Raw genomic sequence first — 20850 nt, 5'->3', positions numbered from 1 at the left:
ATTCTAATAAGGAGACTCTCGTCTCTGCCTCCCTGCTCTGGAGGGATGAGGAGGTGCCTAGCTTGATCCAGGAGCAATATGTTCAAAATTAAATCACTTCCATCTGATTTACTTTATTTGGATTTCAAACCAGATTACAGCTTATGCTTCACTGAATGAATGATGACCATTCCAACAGTTTTGCTAACACCGGGCTAATTTAAATAAATAAACATTCAGGCAAACAAAGTTAAAAATAAAAGATAAACATCAGCTTAAAAAATAGAATTCAGCATCTCTTGATAACTTTCCTTGCAGGGCTCCTGCTCAGCGTCTAAACATGGCATGAAATGAAGTGATGATAACTCCATTTGTTTAACGAGACACTGCCGCTGCATAAACAGGACAACACAAAATACGAGGGCAGGATGGAAATGTTCCCTTTTGCTCATTAATTACACAATTATGCCAAGCTGTGTGCTTGCCTATGAACCAGATGTTGTGTAATTAACCTCAGAGTGAATGGAGCTGGCCCATTGTCTCTCACCTTCCAGACTGAAATGGAAACCAGACTGAAGCAGAGATAAGGGAAGTTACTCCAGTGGGAACCAGACTCAACTGGGCCGAGACAAACCTGAACAAAATGATGGAATATTAAACAAAAAAAATATGAACATGTCAATCATTTCTATTTTTTTATGTTGTGCAAAAATCCTACAATCCAAAAGTAGAAGACACTCTAGGTCTTTTGCCTAGAAAGTCGGGTTCATTTGGAGAGGTGAGAATGCACTCTGATAGGGACCAGAGAAGTGAATTCCGGTGTGCCTAAAAACCTTTGTCTCGGTTTGGTTGAAGTGAACTCTGGTCTATGCACAAATCTATTGACCCTATAATTATGCAAATTGGAATTACTGTCATACATTTGCATAATGGAAACATGACAATTGTTTTTTGATAAATTGTCGCGCTGTGCAGTTGTTTCTTTCCTTTTCTTTTTTAGCTCCATCAAACTTAGTGTATTTTGCAAAACTGAAATGGAAAAAAAAAAAAAAAACTTTTTCCACATCACAAGAGTGAGGTGGTGACCAAAAGGATGTTTCTACTAGCAGAAAGAACAAAGAAGATAACAAGAAGTAATAGACGTGGCATGTTTTTTAATGACATTGTATTTACAAACTTATTAATGTGTCATTTTAATTGCTATTCTTATTTAATGACATCATAATTGCGAATTTGTGTTTTTTTAACACTCACGACTTGAGACTTGACTTGAACATCACTTCAAGCATTGAATTGCACTAGGCCCTCAAAGACTTGAAATTCATATTGAACTAAAGAACTTGCAAACAGCTCATGTTGAAAAGTCGGACTCATTCTTGAACAGTTGTCACTGTGTTCCGCTTTGGCTGAGGCATTGTTTTCAGGTCCTGGAAGCTGTAATGGATTACAGGAGGTGTTCCGTTCACCTTCTGTAATCCATTAGAGCTTCCAGGACCATTAGTTAATTGAAAGAAATGTCATGCAGTTAAGGTAATTAAAATTAGTTTTGTCCCTTTTGCTGCTGAGCATGTGTTGTTAAATGAGGTAATTCACTGGCAAACACCTGGCAACTAAACAGTAACATGTTACAGAACATTACCTTGACACAAGATACTTCACTTAGATGTGAACTGCAAGAAAAGTGTAGAAAGCTCAGATTTTACTTGGGGTCAACTTTGCACTCAAGCAAAATTCAGTTATCTCTTAAAAGATAAAACTCAAATAATCTCAATTTAAGAACAGCAATTCCAACCCTATGAACCAAATAACAGCTTAACATTACAAAAATTTGACTGTGGATAAAGTTTGAATTTGGCACATTGCTCACCAGACACATGACATCCTCAATTTCCCCATCAGGATAAAGGTACAGAGCATTTACAGGTTTTACTGCCATGTGTTGTGTAACCTAACTAGTACCAGAGGATGATCCGATCCATTTGACCAGGTGCCTCTCTGTGACGACCGAAGTCACACGGCTAATCTTGTAGGGTTAACTCTTTCCAAATATTAGTGTGCAAAAGAGCCTGTCAGTAGCTGTGTTTCCATTCAGCATAAAATTTAGCAAATTGAAATTCTGAAAATAAACTGGCTCAACTGAAACAGGCCAATTTTGAAAAAGAACTCAGCTTTTTTGATAAGTTCTTTTGCTGATGTGGTTTTCAACAATATCAAATTATTTATTTCTCAGAACTGTAATAAAAACACTTTTTTCACATCACACCTTTTCACAACCTGATATTACTACTGACGGAAACAGTGAAAAAGACAACAGGAAGTGGTGGGAGGATGATGGTCTGTTTTTCAGTTCATTAAAAATTGTATCATTGTAATGTGTTAAATCCATAAAAATGAATTAATTTTACTAATTAAACAAAATATATCAACAAAAAAATTGTTTTCTAGAGGAAAAAGTTAAGACACTATCCCCCCTAGTGGTCAGTTTGGGGATAATTTTTTTCTCATTTCTGAATCTGTCTTTGCTAACATTATGAAATTTTAGTTTTTGGAGTTTTAATATCATGAGATTTTCCTTCAGGGTAAAATGATTTGGGCCACTGGTCCTTGACTTGATATTTTGAATGTCCTCTACTGTTATCTATGTTATCTTATGTTTTCAAATTCTTGTCAGACCTCTGTGTTGCAACACATAAGTTGCAACAACCTTCTATCTGAAAGTTATAAACAAATCCTTTGACATCACTGTGGTCTTAATGTTCATTTTATCAGTTAGAAATAATCCAGGCTCCATCACAAAGCGAGTAATGTTTTATGTAATGCTCATTAAGTAATCTGACAAATCTGTGTGTAATTTTATCAGTCTGAAATGGGAATATATTCAGGGTGTTCTAAGTTAATTTTCACGGAAATGGTCAATTTTATCGTTATTTAAAATTGTAAGTAATTTTAAATGAATTAAATGTGTAATAATTCATTTTCCATCATTTGTTTTTTAATATTCAGTACATCAGTTTGTAACAGATCCATAAAAATAAGTTTGAAAATGCTGTGACACTAGAAAGATATTTTTCACCCTTACCTTTCTCAACAAAATTTGTCATTCAGATTATTATGGATTTTTAAATGAAAGAAAACTCACATGAAATGTGCAACTGAATGTAGTGTGTGTGCTCTGTTTGTGTTTACTTGTTTGCAGCTTCACTCTGACCTGTTGCAGCTCCTCTTGGTCGCCGCCCACCTCCAGCGCCACGACAACCGAAGAGAAGGGACGACTGGCCATCTGCTGCCGTTCTCTCATCAGCTGCTGCATAGAAAAACAGAGTAAACAGAAAACAATTTCAATGTAATATATTTCGCTTTTGAATCCATATGACAATTTATTATTGGTTAAAACTGGTTCTAAAAATGTTTGTAATAAAGTTTTGTCTGGGTTAGCTGTGTGTTGATCGACTCACTGATCATTGTCTGCCAATTTCTGTGAAAAAGTGTATGATCGGTGATCCCAATCACTCTCTCCTGTTGCTGATCAACAAAACCGATCACATTTATCTCACTTCACATACTGTGTATGCTGTTAATCTCCTCTTTCCTTCTCACTGCGCAAGCGCGCGGCAATTGTATTGTGTGGAACTTTAACACTTAGAGTGAACAGGGAAGGTTGAGTGTCACAGTGGAAAATTACCTCGGGGGTTAAGCACGTCGAAATGCATTAACACAACAAATCTAATATGGCATTTAAAAAACAAACACTTGACGGAATTTGGCTACACTGAGGCTTGATGCAGGGGAAAAAAGACATCTGGAGTCTTCAGACAGCAGGTACAGCAGCGCACAACTACCATCACTTGCCTGGATGAGTATGATAGCCAGAAAGCTAAACAAATAACCTGAAAAATAATTTAAATCTTTGAGCTGGTGGTGTAAGGTAATTTTTCCACTTTGCCAGGTCATTTATAGCTAAAGCAAAAAATTAACAGCCATTCCAGGCGATCATCAGAGATTGGCCTCATGGATGTCTGCATGTCTTCCATGAAGCCATAATTTAAATTGAATTTGCGTCATGGAAGACAAAAAATATCTAGTCTGCTCCTCACCAGCCCAGCCTATATAACACACACAAAAACTCCTCGGGGAAGCCAGCACAGACAGGGCAGCATGCTTGTTTAAAGCTTGAAGGGCTTTATTTAACAAATGGCATCAAATATATATATATATATATATATATATATATATATATATATATATATATATATATATATATATATATATATAGGCATGATGGCCTTTGCTACATGTCTTCCCTGCTCAAGGGCAAAAAGAAAATACTCGTTAGATCACACAGACAAGCTTCAGTATAAAAAATAACTGTCTATGACAGCGGTCCTCAAACACCTGACTGCGGTTCAGATATGTACCAACTACAGGCCCATTCCACACTGGCTTGACTATAATTGACACACTGGAGAAAATGCAGACAGAATTGCAGAATTTGAATAAGAATGTGAAAATATAAAAATTATTTATGTTTTAATACTGTGACAGCCCATGGAAGGAAAAACATTATTTTTATAAGGTACTAAAATACTTTCAGTACCAAGAAATGGAATACACACACCAAAAAGAGTTTATGATTTATCTTAATCATCTCTTTGATTTAAAGTGTCCTTGTCAGAACCTTAGTTGTGCAGAGTGCTTGGCTAATCTGCTATCACTAGTGTAGTGTAGTGGAGCTAATTTATTGTTTAGTCCTTTAGCGCTTTGCTAACATTTTTGGGTAAAGCGTTTTAGGTAAAGGGATTTGGGTAAAACGCTTTAGAATTAATAAATTAATTCTTCATCATGAGTCCTATTTCCTGTTTCTATTGATAAATTGATTCTAAAGCATTAATTTATTTGGATGTTTTGTAAAATTTCAGTTGAATAAAGTTTCATATCTGTGGTGAACTTTTGGTTATCGACGTTAGACGTAGTAGTTAGACATTTATGTTCATGTTTTTATCTTAAAGTGGGTGAAAACTGTTTACCACTGCGTAAATAGTTTTAAACAAACAATAACTTTATTTCAAACAGACATTCAAGAACAATGCAAAATATGGACACATATATTGCATATATATTGCATTTATGTAACCATAAATACAATATGCAAAACATTGTGAATATGTAAATTATACCATCAAAATTTAATTGCTGCTCAAGCATTGTAATCTTTTAAAGCAGACAGAATCTGAATTGAAGTTAGTGCTTTAGTATTGGAATAAGTACTGTAATGTTTCATGGTTAGTTCTTTAGGGTTAGCACTAACATCTTAGTTAGCAGTGCCCACCACTGGTTATAAAAAGCTGAAACTTGTACAAGTAAAATCAAAGTAAATTTGATATTTTGTAGGGGCATAAAATTCTGAACTCTCCTGGTCCGGTTCATTTCATCCAACTGGAATCAAAACGAAACAGAAGGCGACCCACCGACATTTTGGCTTCCAGTAAAGTGAAGCCATTTTCCTCCATCTCATCGCCTCCATGACGAGATGGAGGCGAATTCCTCATACAATACAATATAAACAGCAGGACTATAGGATAGGGCTGTTAAAAAAAAATACACTAATAAATAAATAAATAAATAATAATTTAAGTATTTATGGATTGTTTGATATGTTAGTGCTGTGTGGGAGACAGGAACTACAATTTTTGCGAATAGCGTGACCCACGTTTAGAGGCCTTGAGTCCTTGATGCAGCTATAGCGGGGTTCAATTCCCGGACCCAACGACATTTGCTGTTGGGTCTTACCCGTCTTACCACTCTCCTTACCCCCTTCCTTTAAGTCTACTTTCATATAAGGGACATTAGAGCTTGCAAAAAAAAAAAAAAAAAAAAAAAACCTGGATAGGGGAGTGGGGGGGAAATAAAAATCTATTCAGTTATTATAGAAATACAGTGTTCATTTATAAATAAGTAACCGAATTGAATTAAAAATGTTTTGATGAAGTTCTAATTAAAGTTTACTCTCAATCAGAGTTGCTTCAGGCTATCAATTACAGGATTAAGGTTACATTTATCTTGCTTCTAGGTTTTAAATTATTTTAATAAGTTATTTGCTAACCACTTTTACTTCCATATTTTATGTATAAACACAGATTTTGACTTTTGCTTATAAAGTTGGAAACAATTGGTCCATAGGAAGTTAAAATTATAATTAAAAAAAGCATAAAAATTACAAAATGCAATGAAACTAGAGAGTAAGACAATGATAAAAATGGAGAAAAAGAAAGTATCAAAGAAACAAAGTTGAAGGGTCATAAAAAGAGAAAGGAAATAAGCCATTTCTACATGTCAAGAGCTTCCACACTGTGTTAGCCCTCCCTAAACAAAAGCACCTCTCGTACCTCTGTGTCCTCTCTCGTTTCTGAAAAAGGGCTCAGCGCTGACATTAACTAGCTGTCAGGTGTTGTGGAAGCGAGCCGCCGGCTGGTGGCATGCCGGTGTCAGGCTCTTTAAGCATGAATGAATACTACACTTGTAGTTACAGCGGTACAGAGGCAGCAGCTCTCTCTGTTAGCATGCTGCTGCACTGGCTAATGTGATGTCTTCTCTTGTTAGTTGTCAGCGCTTTGCTAGCTCTCCTCAGGTGACAGTTTGTGCTCGGTAGCGTTGCTGTTAGCTCCCTGCTGATGTCAACTTGAATCAGTGAGAAGTGAGAAGTTGTGGGTGGGATGTACTGTGAGCTTCAGTGTTGGGGAATACATCATCTCTAAACTGTTGAAGATAAGTGGTAAACATTATTGTTAGCAGCATTTTTAGAATATATGTTTAAATGACAGAAGAGAAAATAATGATTGATGAGCTGCAGTGTTTCAGATTATTTTTCACTTTACTGGAAGCCAAAATGTCGGTGGGACGCCTTCTGCTCCGTTTTGATTCGGTTGGATGAAATGAACCGGACCAGGAGAGTTCAGAGTTTTAGTCGAATACATGGATATGGATAGCAAGGTATAGAAAAGATGGCTGGGCACTTTTCCACATACACAAACACAACTAGGATATTCTAAACAATTGTTTTGCTAGCAGGCAGAGGGGGCCAAAAAGTTGACCAAGGTGGACTTGACAAGAAGTGGTGAGTGACAGAAGCTTGAGAACAAAACAACATGATGTTTGTTTGGCACATCGGCCTCACCATTCTGGGTTATCTGCTTTTCACTTATTTTTACCCAGGTTGCCATTTGTCATCTGTCTCCTCTACTGAGATATATTCTTTGTTCTTATCCTCCTAATATCAAAACTCCTTTCTTAGTTTATGGGAAAAAGCTTGTCCTTGTCTTGGCGAAGAAGACCACTTGCTTGCACATGCTTGTACTCTTGAATCAGTTGGGTGTTGTAAAATGCCTTTTGACGAGTCCTTGAGTGGGAACAAGGACAAGACAGTAACCATCTTCTGTGTCTGGCAGTCAGGCTGTAAATCAGCCATAAAATGCCTAATTAACTCTGCAGTGCTGTAAACAAGCACCAACGCACTGGCCTCTATCAGCTGGAAAGAAAAAAAAGAGAAGAAGACTGGCAGGAGTGTGCATTTGCACATTTTGTTTTCTGTACAAATTCAAGGCAACTATCTTGAATTCAGACTAAATCACAAAAAAGACACAAAGTCACCATATAAAGTGAGAATTTCTTCATGCCTGCACTTCAATGCGCTTGTTTATCTGGCCTCAAGGGGAGGCATGACATCCGAATGCACATTCAGCCGTCCTTCCATCCTCCTGACCATGTCGGAAAGACAGACTGATGCGTAAACAGCCCGGAGCTGCAACATTGAAGCCAATCACATGGCAAATTACATTTCACAGAGCACCGCTTTAACCAAAAGCAGCACCTGTGAACTCAAATTGCCGGTCCTGTTAGATGGATTGGAAATGCCGGTGTAATGTGCTGTTTGCTAATTTCAGAAGCAGGCTTGTGCAAATGACGAGCCTAAAAACACCCAGAGTGGCTCGCTGCTACTACAGCTGCAATTAAACACCACCTCAGCTCTGCTAGGGCACAACGGCGGAAAACAAACACACACTCATGAGTAGGTAGATGAGGCAATAATGAAGCTGCATGATTTCTGTATCCCAAAGCAACAAATTGCTGTCAACTCACATACAAAACCAGTTGGCACTGTTGGTTGTATTTGGGTTTGTAATATCTAAAAATGATTTAGTCACAAAGTGATGAAATGTATGGATGCTCTCAGACCTCCTGGAAGTATATTACATGTAACTACATAGCTTATATGTCGTTTGTCTTCTCGTTTTATTTTGTCAACATTGTAGATGATTATAAATGGTTTTTTTTAAAGATATACCAAACAGTTTATCTGTCATGAAAGGCACTAAGAGTGATACAAGTACTGAAAGTCTGATTCAAAATATATCATGATTGTTTTGCATTGACATCAGATTTTTCAGCCTAAGTTGTGCTTTTTTCCCCTCATATTTTTTAGCTTTATATTGAAAACACTGAAATTCATTTTTTTTTTTGTTTTAAGTGCTTTATTTAACTCAATGGGAAGTTAAATGTTGTAGTAACTTATATTATCCAAGACTTTGTGGCCTGGATAACACCATCAGTTGTTAACTAACTGCTAATCCACTTCATTTGCTTTAGTCGCTCCTCTTTAAATATCTGCCTGGACATAATTAGAAAGCTGGGGGAGAGATGCTGGAGTAGGGGATCCTTGCGCTTTATGATCAATGTGTTGAGCAGTATCAACTCTGTTGTCACTGGCCAAACTTTAACTCCACTGTACAATTCCAACTTTGATGAAAAAAGAAGGACAAAACATCCTATTCCGCTAAAAGGGAACAGTTTATTATTATTATTTTTTAATTTATGACATTAACAGAGCAAATCAATGGAAAATGCATAAGAAATAAACTTTGAAAACAATCTGTGAAACGAGTGATGTATTCATGTATTTACTGATACATCACCGCTTAAACACATTTGACTCAATGATTCCCTTTCCAGGTGCAATGCAAAAACCTCATCCCATGTTTCTCCAGTCCGTCTGTAACCTGACAAGATGGTTTAATCAATTCCAAGGAGGGCAACTTGTTTGGTCTGATTGATGTTTTAATCAGAGGCACAAGAGAAACCATCCCTTCTAGACAAGGCGCTATAACTCTTACCAACTAGTTTTTATTAGTTCTAATCTATTCTTCACAGGAATGGTTAAAAATAATTTGATGAGGAACAGTACAAGGTATGATCTATTTACAAGGTTCTTCAAGTCTAATTTATCCGTAAGAAAAGAGGATTTAGCAGTCAATAATTGGTCTTCAAGAGAAATTGGATCTTTAAGACAGTGATTGGAAAACTGGCAATAAATTCTCTGACAGCTATGCCTGAAAGGTATAACTGTCTGCTCTGACTCCATCTCGACTCAGAACAGTTATAAAAGTTCAGTCAAATCACACAGTAGTTCACAATAAACATTTAGAAAACATCAGCTCTGAAAACTGAACATTTTGCCAGAACTGACTGAAGTTTTTTTTTTTTTTTTTTTTCAGATTTCTTAGTGAAATAAAAAAAAAAAAAAATATTTAGACCCTGGCTGAATGTTATCAATATACATCTACCAATAACAAAAGTTTTTTTGTCTATATGAACTTAGAAAGAACAGAGTGAGAGAAACATTGCTTCCCTCTCAAAAAAGGTTGAATGGGTCATGTGAGCAAAAACCACACTCACATTCATAACCCAAATTCACATGGGTTATGAATGTGAATGTGCATGAATGTGAATCTTTTTGGGATGCTTCAGCATCCCAAAAAGATTATAGATGTACCAAGAGACACACTTTGAGAGCATTGCTTTGTTGGAACGTCATAAAAGGCATCAAGACAAATAACACATTCATAAAACTCTGATTGATACTGATAAGTATTCAATTATTCCTTGATTATGTGGCTTTGAAGCTCAGTGTTGTGACTGGAGACATGATTTCCAGCTTTTCCTCTCAGCATAAAGATATTAGCTATTGAAAGAAGAATGAATGCATGCAGACAATATGTCCACAGAGAGGCTGCTGTTCTGATTACTTGATTTTATGCAGCTGCTTTTTAGAAAGGATGCACACATGGGTGCTCTTGCAAATTTACATCATAAAAAGTACTTGGCTAAAAAGACAAATATGCGCAGACAAACAGGTGCATGCAAAGATGCACACACTGGGAATCACACTCAAGCACACACACACCTAACTGCCGGTGAAATCTGTATGCCAGGCAAACCAGAACCGGGAGGTGATAACAAATCTCATTTCCGGCATGTTTGCCAAGTTTCCAGACAGCATTTGTCTTCTGGCTGAAAGTGGGGAGTGGGATCTGAGTCGAGTAAACAAGGGCACAGATATCCTGTCTGATAGAATTTGCCACTTCATACCAGCTTCCATCAGAGACTGGACAAACACTCACCGTGTTCAGCATCTGCTGCGGTGTTAGAGGTAAGCCAAGCCAGAACCTTTTCCACTGAAACTTCGGGACTGGACTTCAAGTCAGACTAAGGCAGCGTAACATTTTTGTGAATGTGTAATGCTGGAGTTAGTAACATCTGGGTAAGGTACAGCTGTTTTCTTACAAACTTGACAAAGATCTTCATTCAGGTCATTTATATTTCTGTTTTTCTTGTCATTTTACACCAAACTGTGTAGTTCTACACGAAACATAGAATTATACCAGCGGAGAACTACCCTGAACAACACCATTTTTATTATGTGTGAGAGTGAGGTGCATATGGATTACAGAGAGTTATGACATTGTTTCAAAAAAAGACATGGCTTGCACCAGGGTTGTAGTCGAGACCGAGACAAGACCAAGATTTTAGGGTCCGAGACCAAGTCAAGACCAAGACACATGACAGAATAAAATGTGAAATATGATCAAAATTGCTAATCAAATTGAACTGAAAGATTCACATTCCCATAAAAATTTGATCAATTTGATTAGCAATTTTGATCTTACTTAGAACTAAAATAAATTTTACGAATATTAAAAAGCAGAACAAAAGTTCTGCTTATCTGGAATGATAATGCCCTGGGCATTTGCCCATATTATTCATGTCATAAATCACCACTGTTTGCACCATTAAACATAGCAATTGAGGCAATGCCCTGACGATAAATAACACTCAGCTATGAACATTGACCAAAGAGAAACAAGCAAGAAGTAACCAAACACAAGGCGCTCATCATGATCGTTCTCACCCTCTCTCCCACTGCAAGAAGCCAGACAGCAGACCACTTTGAACAAAAACAATCAATGAGCAATGCACGTGCTCTGAGTGCTCTTTTATTCTTATGTTTTATTTATTTGCTAATTAAATAAATATCATTGTAAACATTTCTTCCGTCCATCCGTTCATCCATCTATTTTCTAACACGCTTGTCCCTAGTGGGGTCAGGAGGTGCCGGTGTCTATCTCCAGCTAACGTTCTGGGCGGGAGGCGGGGTCACTTGGACAAGTCACCAGTCTGTCGCAAGGCAACACAGAGACAGACAGGACATACAACCAGGCACACACACACACACTCGCACCTAGGGAGAATTTTAGAAAGACCAATTAACCTAACAGTCATGGTTTTTTGGACTATAGGAGGGAGCCGGAGTACCCGGAGAGAACCCATGCATGCACAGGGAGAACATGCAAACTCCATGCAGAAAGACCCCGGACCACTACTGTGCAGCCCGCAATGTGTTTAATTAAATAAAATATTAATACCTTCTGCAGTGAATTACAAGAACAAAGAACGGCTCTCAGTGAAGCTCCAGTTCTATCTCCTTAGTAAAGAAAAGTTCAGAAGTTCAGAAGACTCGGATCGTTTGTTTATGTCACATTGCAGACTTTTGGACACAGTGTTGTCCCATATTTGCGACACGTTAGTCAATACCTCTGCAACAAAATTCAGTGCAGTGAGTAAATTTTTCATCACAAATGCTTATGTATCTCTGTTTGCTGACATCGCGTCAACAGAGCTTACCTTTCTTTGAGCTGAGTAACATAAACACGTAATTAGTAAGTCACGTTATTGCTTGGTTTTTAATCTGTGCAATTTGCATCCATTGAAAACAAACATGTTAACAAATAAACTGACAATATGCTGTAAGTTTAGTGATATTTCCACAGTTGAGGTCCTGACTGGTCTTGAAATAAAATCCCGAGTCTTCAGCGCCCAAGACCGAGACGAGACCATCACAAAGTGGTTTCAAGACCAAAATCGGTTTCGAGTACTACAATACTGCCTTCCACGTTCGCATGAAGCATAAAAATTGCAGTTTTGAAAATTTTCCACTCTGGAACTCAGTTTTAAAATGGATTGTTTTTGGTTTCCAAAGACGCCACATCTAAAGACAAAAACCTTTTGTGGATACACCTAAAATCTTCTCCATGTGAATGAGGCCTGGGCCTCAGGAATGGTCTTTAGACAGAAAAACAATGGATGCAAACCTTAACCCACCTTTATGGATGATACTTAAAGAAAATGTTCCTAGTAAATAAATTAACTTCATTCAAAGGGTTGCTTGACTTAGATGAGAACAAAAGTGCTGGTTCAGGAGTCAGAAGCTTCCTGTAAAGGAAGACACAATTCAATGGAGCAAACATGACTGCTACTCTACTAGAGAGAACAGATCTGAAAAATACCTTATAAAAACATCTGCATTCTAGTAATGGCAGGAGGAACAAAAATGGAAGGTTTGTACCGTAGGCTGTTTATGGTACGTTAAGAGGGGAAATACTAACAAAATGTTATGAAGGACATTACTGGGTTCATCAGACTGAATCCACTTTTCAAAAAAGTGTCTTCCAAACCTTTTCACCTGTAATCTCAGTAATACTATTAGAAAGTTGTTTTGTTTTTATTAAAATTACAATCATATTAATAACTGAAATACACTTCTCTCAATTAGTCAGTGGCACAAGAGGAATTGTGGTAAAACTTCTGGATGTACCAACAACAAATATTCCTTACAATAGGAATATTTGTTTGTGACATAAACAGCGACGAGACTTATTCCTTACGTTATACAATTTAGAAGTTACCAAGAACAAAGTAGCAGCATCAGAGGGTTCTGGCTTGGCCACGATGCAGGCTTTTTAAATATAACAAAGGACGCCCAGAGCTGATGAGTGACTGGATTTCTGCTGGAGCTGGCTGAAGAGGAGCTGATGCAATCCAAGAAGTTTCTTCAGTCACATCATCTAATATGTTCTGTTTGGACTTTCTACAATTAGATCCAAAGTTCAGATGATTTACGAGTGCTTTGGATTCTTTCTTTTTTTTGTGTGTGTGTAAAGTCTCTTTAGAAAGTGGGGCTGAAAAACTTGCTCAGTTTCTGTGAGACATTCTGACAAGGCTATAAAATAAACCCCAATTGATTTGCAGAGCTAATTAGAGAAGGCCAGTGAGACACAGGGAGACAGAAGAGGCTTATAGATCGGACAGCTTGTAGCTGTATGTCTGAACAATACCCACACCAATCAGTTCTATTCACATTCAACTGTCAATTACTGCTGGTGTTTTGACACAAGAAATAACAAAATGGTCATCTAAATTATGACAGAATAAAAACTATAACATACTGAATAGAAACATACATAAATAAGGTGAAATTATGCTAAATGAAATGTGAAAAATGAAACAAAAACTTTCACATACATCTTATTATGTTGCAGAAAAGATGGCAAAACCTTTTGGTTCACCAGTCTGGGAAAGACCAAAATAAATATATTACATTTCTGATTAGATTAGGAAACAATGTTTCTCATTACTGATGTAATTAAAATGGTGCCCTAAAGAGGCCAGTCAATAGACATTTAGCTAATATAATGCTCAAAATACAATCCATGGGGGGCGATTTAAGACAAAAAACTATGTTTTGTCTCTCACACACTGCTAAAGACTCATACACAGAAAATAATATTAAACTTACACATGTATACTATACAAACATAACATTTTTCTCACACATAAAACACAAAATATTACAATTGGGCATGTTCAATTTTAAACATGCACATACAATTTTTCTTTTTCACACGTACATAAAAGACTAAGACTGCACATATAAATTAATAAAATATTGCACGCACATGCATATTTTTCTCTCTTGCAGACACACAACACTAAAATTGCACATATACACAACTAAAATATAACAAACACAAAGCATACAGACACACTATTCTGAATGATAGGTCCATATGTATGTGTGTGAACTAAAACTAGGCTGACTGAATGAATGAATGAATGAACGGCGACAAGACTTGTATTTTTTTGTGTGAGATTCGTATTTGTCTGTGTGAGACTTGTCATATGCTCAAGCATTCGGAGGTTTATTTCAGGCTCGAACGCCGCTTACTCTGGCTCACTTAGAGCCTAAGTGAACCGCCGAGCGCTTGAGGAGGGAGCTGTAGAGAATGGCTAGCCAAAATTAGTGTTCATAAATTGGATCAACCTTGAGCCAAATGCCGATTACACCGTGAAGCACCAATATCCAACTTGAAGCTAACTTCAGCATGCATCAGTACCTGAGAATAAACACAAAAATTCAAAACACCAATGAGCTGCAATCTCTTGAGTGTGCTGATGGTTTTGGTCACCAGTTGGCACAGTTCAGCTACTACAGCTACTGAGGTTTTCACAAATTTCTTTCTTCCTGACATCTTTTCTCATATTTTCATTTACAACTTCATGTTTAATGCTTTCCTCATCAATTTAACAGTACAATATGAACTGAAGGTTCTGATCAATAATATTGAGTTTTTAAAGCAGTCTGCCTTTGCTTTGATTGTGCAGAACCTGTGAAAGCAGAGTGTCATCCAATGAGTTCACAGCTTCAGCAGATGAAGGAAACTGAACTTTTATATTTATGATCCATTTTTTCTAAGAATATTGAATGAAATATGGCTATCACCTTACATTCAAATAAGGTTGTGATGTCTTTAATGAACAGCTCCATCAGCTCATGTTTTAATGGAATCAAGAATTGATTAAAAAAACAACCTTGTAGTGTTTTGAAATAGCTCTCAATTAGAAATGTAGAATGTAGAATAAAGACTCTTTATTTCCAACATCTAAAATGAAAAAAATAAGTAAATGAGAACAGATTTCTGTAAATTCAGGAAAATTAAAACAGCAAAAAGAACTGGAATGGATTAAAGATGTTAATGAGTCAACAAAAGCCGGGTTTAAAATGTCACAGAAAAACAATAAATCTGCTGATTGGAGAACGACATCATAATGGTCTGTACTGTAGCATGTTTGAGACAAGATGCTAAATTACTAGCATCAAACATGACATCAGACCTGCTCTATCTTGCCACCCACAGAAGTTGGCCTAACTTAGATCTGAGCTTCTCTGTCTCCTTCTCAGTGAGAGGTGAAGCTGACTCTGCTGCTCGTAAGGATGAGAGGTGTATGGACTGCAGGTGCTGAATGTATGTTTCTTGGTGTATTTGTACCTTCTTACCTTCAGTAACAAGATCTACACCCACATAGGAAGAGCTATTGTGTGCTTCACAACCGACATTGAACTTTGACCTCAGGTGAGGTATAACTGACTCTGAAAACATGTGTGATCCACCCCATATAAAATCATCACATGACAAGCAAGTACACCAGCAACTTTTTTGCACTCATCCAGCCAATAGAAAATTGCACGGTCAACTTCAGACATGATGCCTCCTGCTTCAGTCATGATGCTTTTCACCCTGTTATACCAATACAGTGAAGCATCAGCTAAACCATACTCACGTTTCCTCAGTTTCCAAAGCACACCTGTGCTATTGGCCTCTTGGGGAGGTTTGATGAAAATGTCTCTGGACAGTTGCATTCCTTGTAAAAAAGCAGATTTAATGTCCAGAGAGTGAAGTTCCCATTGTTTTTGACAAATAACCAGGAGTCTCAGTGACTCTGAGGCACAGGTTGGAGAGTCCTTTTATAGGACAGAAACTTAGAGCTCCTCAAATCCTTGTGCAATAAGTCTTGCTTTTGGTATTATTCCATATTTAGTCTCTTTCAAAGTGCACACACAACAAGTGGAGACACTTTTGTCCTTTGTCCTCAATTTCTTCAAACATTGGCTCTGTTTCCAGTTTTTTATTTCATTTTTTTTGCTTCATCAAACGATATATCCTTACTCACAAAAACATCCTTGTGCATATTTGTATCCTCAGCATCTTCCTGGATGTAAATATCCACCAACTGTGACAGATCAGCTGACTCACTGTTGCCAGCCACTTCAGCAGGCTCAAGCAGCTCCAAGTTAAACCAATTCTTGTATTTCCCAGATGCTTTGCTGGCAGGCCTCAACACTTTGGCTTTTTGTGAGACACCCCTCTGCATTTCTGAATGTCACAGTTTGATCTGTCTTTATGATAGTGTTCCCAGAGTGCTGTCCCTCAGCCTCTGCATTTTCAGGAGCCTACAAAGGATGATTCTCAGGATTTAATGCAATAGTGTCTCCTCCTACATTCTCTTCAATGATGTCCACTGTATGTTGTCCTCGATTGTTCTCCTCATTGTAGGTAATCTGAGGTTCATCATTCTCGTGAGTACCTTTTCTCAAACTGAGTTGATGCACTCTGACACAGGTGCCTCTGTGTCTAACAAAAAAAACTGCACCATCTTGACCAATCACCTCTTGTGGTCCTTTCCATTCTGGACAATCCACTCTTTTGTAAAAGACTTTGTTTCCAGTTTCATATCGCTCGTCTATGGGCCGCAACTCTTTCTTTAGTGCTCTGTGTATCCTTTCTGAACATTCTGCTTCTGTAAAAGTTTTTCTTGCAGCATGCAGAGCGGAAATGTGCTTAGCAACCCATTCACTCTTGGTGGTGCCCTTGAGAGCTGGAGCTTTGTCTATTAATACAGAAGGCAGGTTAGGATTCTGCCTGAACACCACCTGATGTGGGCTGTATCCATGGACACTTTGCATTGAGTTCTTTGCCATCAGGGCCCAACCCATGGCAGTGCTCCAGTCACATCCAGTACTTGCTTTGACTTTCAGCAGGATCTCTGTCAGAGTTTGATTATGGCGCTCTAACAGTCCATTTCTCCACGGACTATAAGCAGGTGTTGTCTTAACTTCAATATTAAAGTTCTCGGCCATGTCTCTCACTTCCTTGTTGTTAAATTCCATTGTCACTTAACAACTTTTGTGGTGGGCCATGAACACTGATACAATCATGGATAAAATGTCTGACTATTTCAGAAGACCTCTTGGTGGTTAAGACACTACCAGCACTGAAACGGGTAGACTGGTCAATCACGTGTCGGTACCAAACCCCAGGTTCAAGTTCGTGCAGATCTACAGCAACAGTTTCATTGGATGTAGATGCCAATGGTAAGCCCACAGCAGGTTTTGGGTTGGTCTTACAATATTTTTGACACACTTCACACTGGTTCACAACCTTTTTCAGCAGGCCGTCAAATCCTGTGTCCTTGTTGCCAGAATTAGTCAAAGGTCTCTGTATTTTGTCAGCAGAGGCGTGTCCAAACTGTTTATGAAGTTTCTCCAGAACTTTCATCTTTTCATTTGTGTTTCTTTTGTCTGTTGTAGTCAATATTTCTTCCTCAGTAGCTTCTAATAGCTTATCAGAGTGAATACAATTTCTATTTTCACTGTCCACAATGTTCACACAGTAATGACCTGAGCTAGTAAAGTCCAATTTGACAGGCTGGTTGAACTTTTCAATGAGGTTGTACTCAGAAGCAGCGGGATGTTAGTAGGTACTACTTCAGTTTCTATATTACACTTTGTGTTGCTAATTTCAGCAGGTATCTTTACCTTTTTGATGGAGTAAACAATTTTTCCATCTCCAAACTTGAAGGGTCTGTAACTTTGTGTTTCTGTCTCTTTCATAGTCTTCACACTTTTCTTTTGTAAAACAGTACTCAAGGTGGGCACCTCATTGTTTTATTGCGTGGCAGTCAAACAGAATTAGAAGCACACAGGCAGGTGAAACACTCGATATGTTTCTCATATCGAGAGCTGGAGCTTTGTCTATATCTGCGTTGTCTATCTAACTGGATAGATAATGCAGTTTTTTCTTTTGTAACACAGCACTGTAGTTTTCCAAACAGTCTTGCCCACAAACTATCCTGGTGCAAGCGGTGTCTATTATTGCTGAGCCAAAACACTCTGTCATGAATATTTCTGCATCTGTTGGTGATTTTTTGGTATACAGAGTTAAATTGCACTCTTCCACGTCTTTTGTCTCATCAGCAATTTTTAACACTATTAGCTTTGTGCGGACAGTTTTTAACCAAGTGAAAAGTACTTTGGCACACTGCACATTTTGACCGTCGTCCGTACTTATCCAGTGGGTTTGTACCGGGCTGCGGAATGTTGGGCTCTGGAGTTTTTTGACTCTGCCGCCAGAACTTGCCTTTTTGCCGCCATTGCTCTGTTACAAACACGGACTCCTGGCTAATACCTTCTGCTGCCGCACCTCTTTTTTCGCCAAATATTCTCTTCAGAGTAGACTTTCATAGAAGCAAATGCTACATCTGAGCATGCCTTAAAGCCAAATGTCTGTCCGTTATATCCAAACACGCGATGTCCAAAAGCTTAAAAGCCAAAACTGCGTGAGGTAGCTCCATGTTGTATATTTTTCATGTGTGAGAAACGCTGCTCGAAATCAATAATATTGTCCGCCATCGACATGTTAACTTTTTTTATGATTCTGTCAAAATCCAAGTATGTTTTTCCTCTTTTTAAAGATCCTGTCCTTTTCCTCTTTTAAGAACAAGTCATCTAGTTTAGTGAACAATGTGATCATTCCAGTGTCTTTATTTCAATCGTCTACCAGAATTTTCATCACCGTGTCCCGCGCTCTGCCAGACAAGGCCAGGGTGACAGCCAGTGCTTGTTTTTTCTTCTCCAACTCTGTAACTCTAGTCCAAATGTTGACTTCGTTCTTCCAGCTTTCATAAGGCTTTCCTTCCTCAAACCTTGGCGTAACTCTGTAGTTACTAACCATCCTCTGCTACCAATGGTAGTCAGTAAAAATAACTTGTTTCTTTGCTCAACTTCATTCTGCCATTTACATTCCTTCCACAGACAACCAGAGACCACAAAGAAGAGTACAAACTAAAAACATATGCTCCTGGCATAATAGTGCCTCTAGTCTAGTGGATGGACATGTAATACAAACAAAACAAAGGAGTAACACTACGGAGTACTAACACAAACTGAACCATTTGCCCCTCAGATGTTAACTCCTTCAACGAAACCTCAGTTTAGTGGCGAAACGCTCCGCGAAATCAGCTACTGTCGACAGAACGAGGTGAACAGACAAAGACTTAAAAGGGGTAACAAAGAGTGTTTTCAGAGCTCATCTAATGCACCATATCACATTAACCATCATCACTGTCCAGACCAGACAGCAGTCATCAATCCATTCTCCAGGAGCCAGAGTACATCCAGCTCAACAGAAAGAAGGAATCTCTGTCCTGACCTCAACTCCTCATGCTGTTCTGTTTCTTCCTTCACATAATTTGCAGCTGGAGCTAATCTGGAGAACTCCACACAGGAAACTCTGCAGTAACACATGTAAGTTTTACAATTCTAATGCATGCCAGTGTTTGACATGCTTCATATGTTCTGCTAGTTCCCATACATGTCTTTACGCTGAGTTTCTGGAACAAAAAGAGTTAAAGAGCAATAATTCTTATTAGCTGGATTATGGAATAATTATTTTCTAAACATCATCAGATACAAACCAGCTAGAAAGTGAGCTGATCTTTTCAATCCTCAGAAACTGGAATTCAGCCGTTAACATGTTGACCTTTCAGTAACCAGCAACTGGAAAACAGCATTTCAAAACTTTTAAAAGGACAGTATTATGTGTTTCCAGGCACATGATCCCATTTTATATCACAATCAAGTAACTATGCAACCTGCAGTTGGTATAAAAAATGTATAAATATATCAAAAAACGCTTAAAAGAAAATTCACTTCCTAATTAAACACCTTTTAAGCCTCTGTCTCTTGAAAAACTCCTGCTCTTCCTGAAGCTCTTCCTTCAGGAAGTCTTCCCAGCGTCACTTCTCTTTACCATCTTTACCATCATTACAGTGTGAAGTAGATTCAATAATGAGCTCAGCAGTTCCACCAGGTGTTTCCCAATTGCTACTGGCTAGTCTGAAGGAGTTGGGGGAGAATGGGGATAGAAGCCTGGAAACTGCAGCTCCAAGGCAGAGCTTGTTTCTCAAACATGCATGAAAAAAATCAAAGCAACGCTCCCAGTATGTTTTTAATGAGGTAATAACATCATAACATAATGTAAAGTTAAAAAAAGTGGATTTAACATAGTACTGTACCTTTAAGAAAAAAAGAATGTTTTCAACTTGACTTAAATATGAAAATACAGAATTTATTTAGAAGCATCCTATATCATACACTTATGTATTGGTTACACATACAACTGCAGTTGGAAAGAGACAGAAGATCATTTAATCTATTCTCAGTTTAATATCCTGGTATTCATCTATGTATGAATTTCCTTGGTGGAACCTGATTCATAAATAACCAAATTATTTGTGAAAGACTTTCATATTTGCATATTTTTTTCATAGTAAATATGCCAAAGAAAATGCAGCTTAGGAAGCTGAGGTACCCAGACATAATGTGACTTAACAGTGTTTTCAAAGTAGCTAATTCAGGAGCGCCTTTGGCTGATTGGCTAAACTCCCAAGAGTAACGCTAAGGAAGACTGTGGATGTTCAGCTTCTGCAGTACTGTCAAGTAAGTTTCTACTAAATCACACATGCCAGATAGCGGATGCTAATGCTAAAGTGCTAAGGAGCTAATTTTTTGATCAATTTATATCTGTC

General features: G+C 37.9%; 1 protein-coding gene across 1 annotated transcript in view; it reads right to left on the bottom strand.

Moving 5' to 3' along the window:
• The window catches only part of LOC129353959 (attractin-like protein 1), a 245616-nt gene that overhangs the window by 32062 nt on the left and 192704 nt on the right, over positions 1 to 20850 (bottom strand). Inside the window, exon 28 of the mRNA XM_055023407.1 lies at positions 3188 to 3283. Coding sequence (XP_054879382.1) covers positions 3188 to 3283 — 96 coding nt within the window. The remainder of the gene's footprint in view (positions 1 to 3187; positions 3284 to 20850) is intronic.

The sequence above is a fragment of the Poeciliopsis prolifica genome, unplaced genomic scaffold, assembly GCF_027474105.1.
Source record: "Poeciliopsis prolifica strain line A6 unplaced genomic scaffold, Auburn_PproV2 SCAFFOLD100, whole genome shotgun sequence".
Taxonomy (NCBI): Eukaryota; Metazoa; Chordata; class Actinopteri; order Cyprinodontiformes; family Poeciliidae; genus Poeciliopsis; species Poeciliopsis prolifica.
Note: the sequence above shows the minus strand (reverse complement) of the source record. Positions and strands in the feature narration are given on the sequence as shown.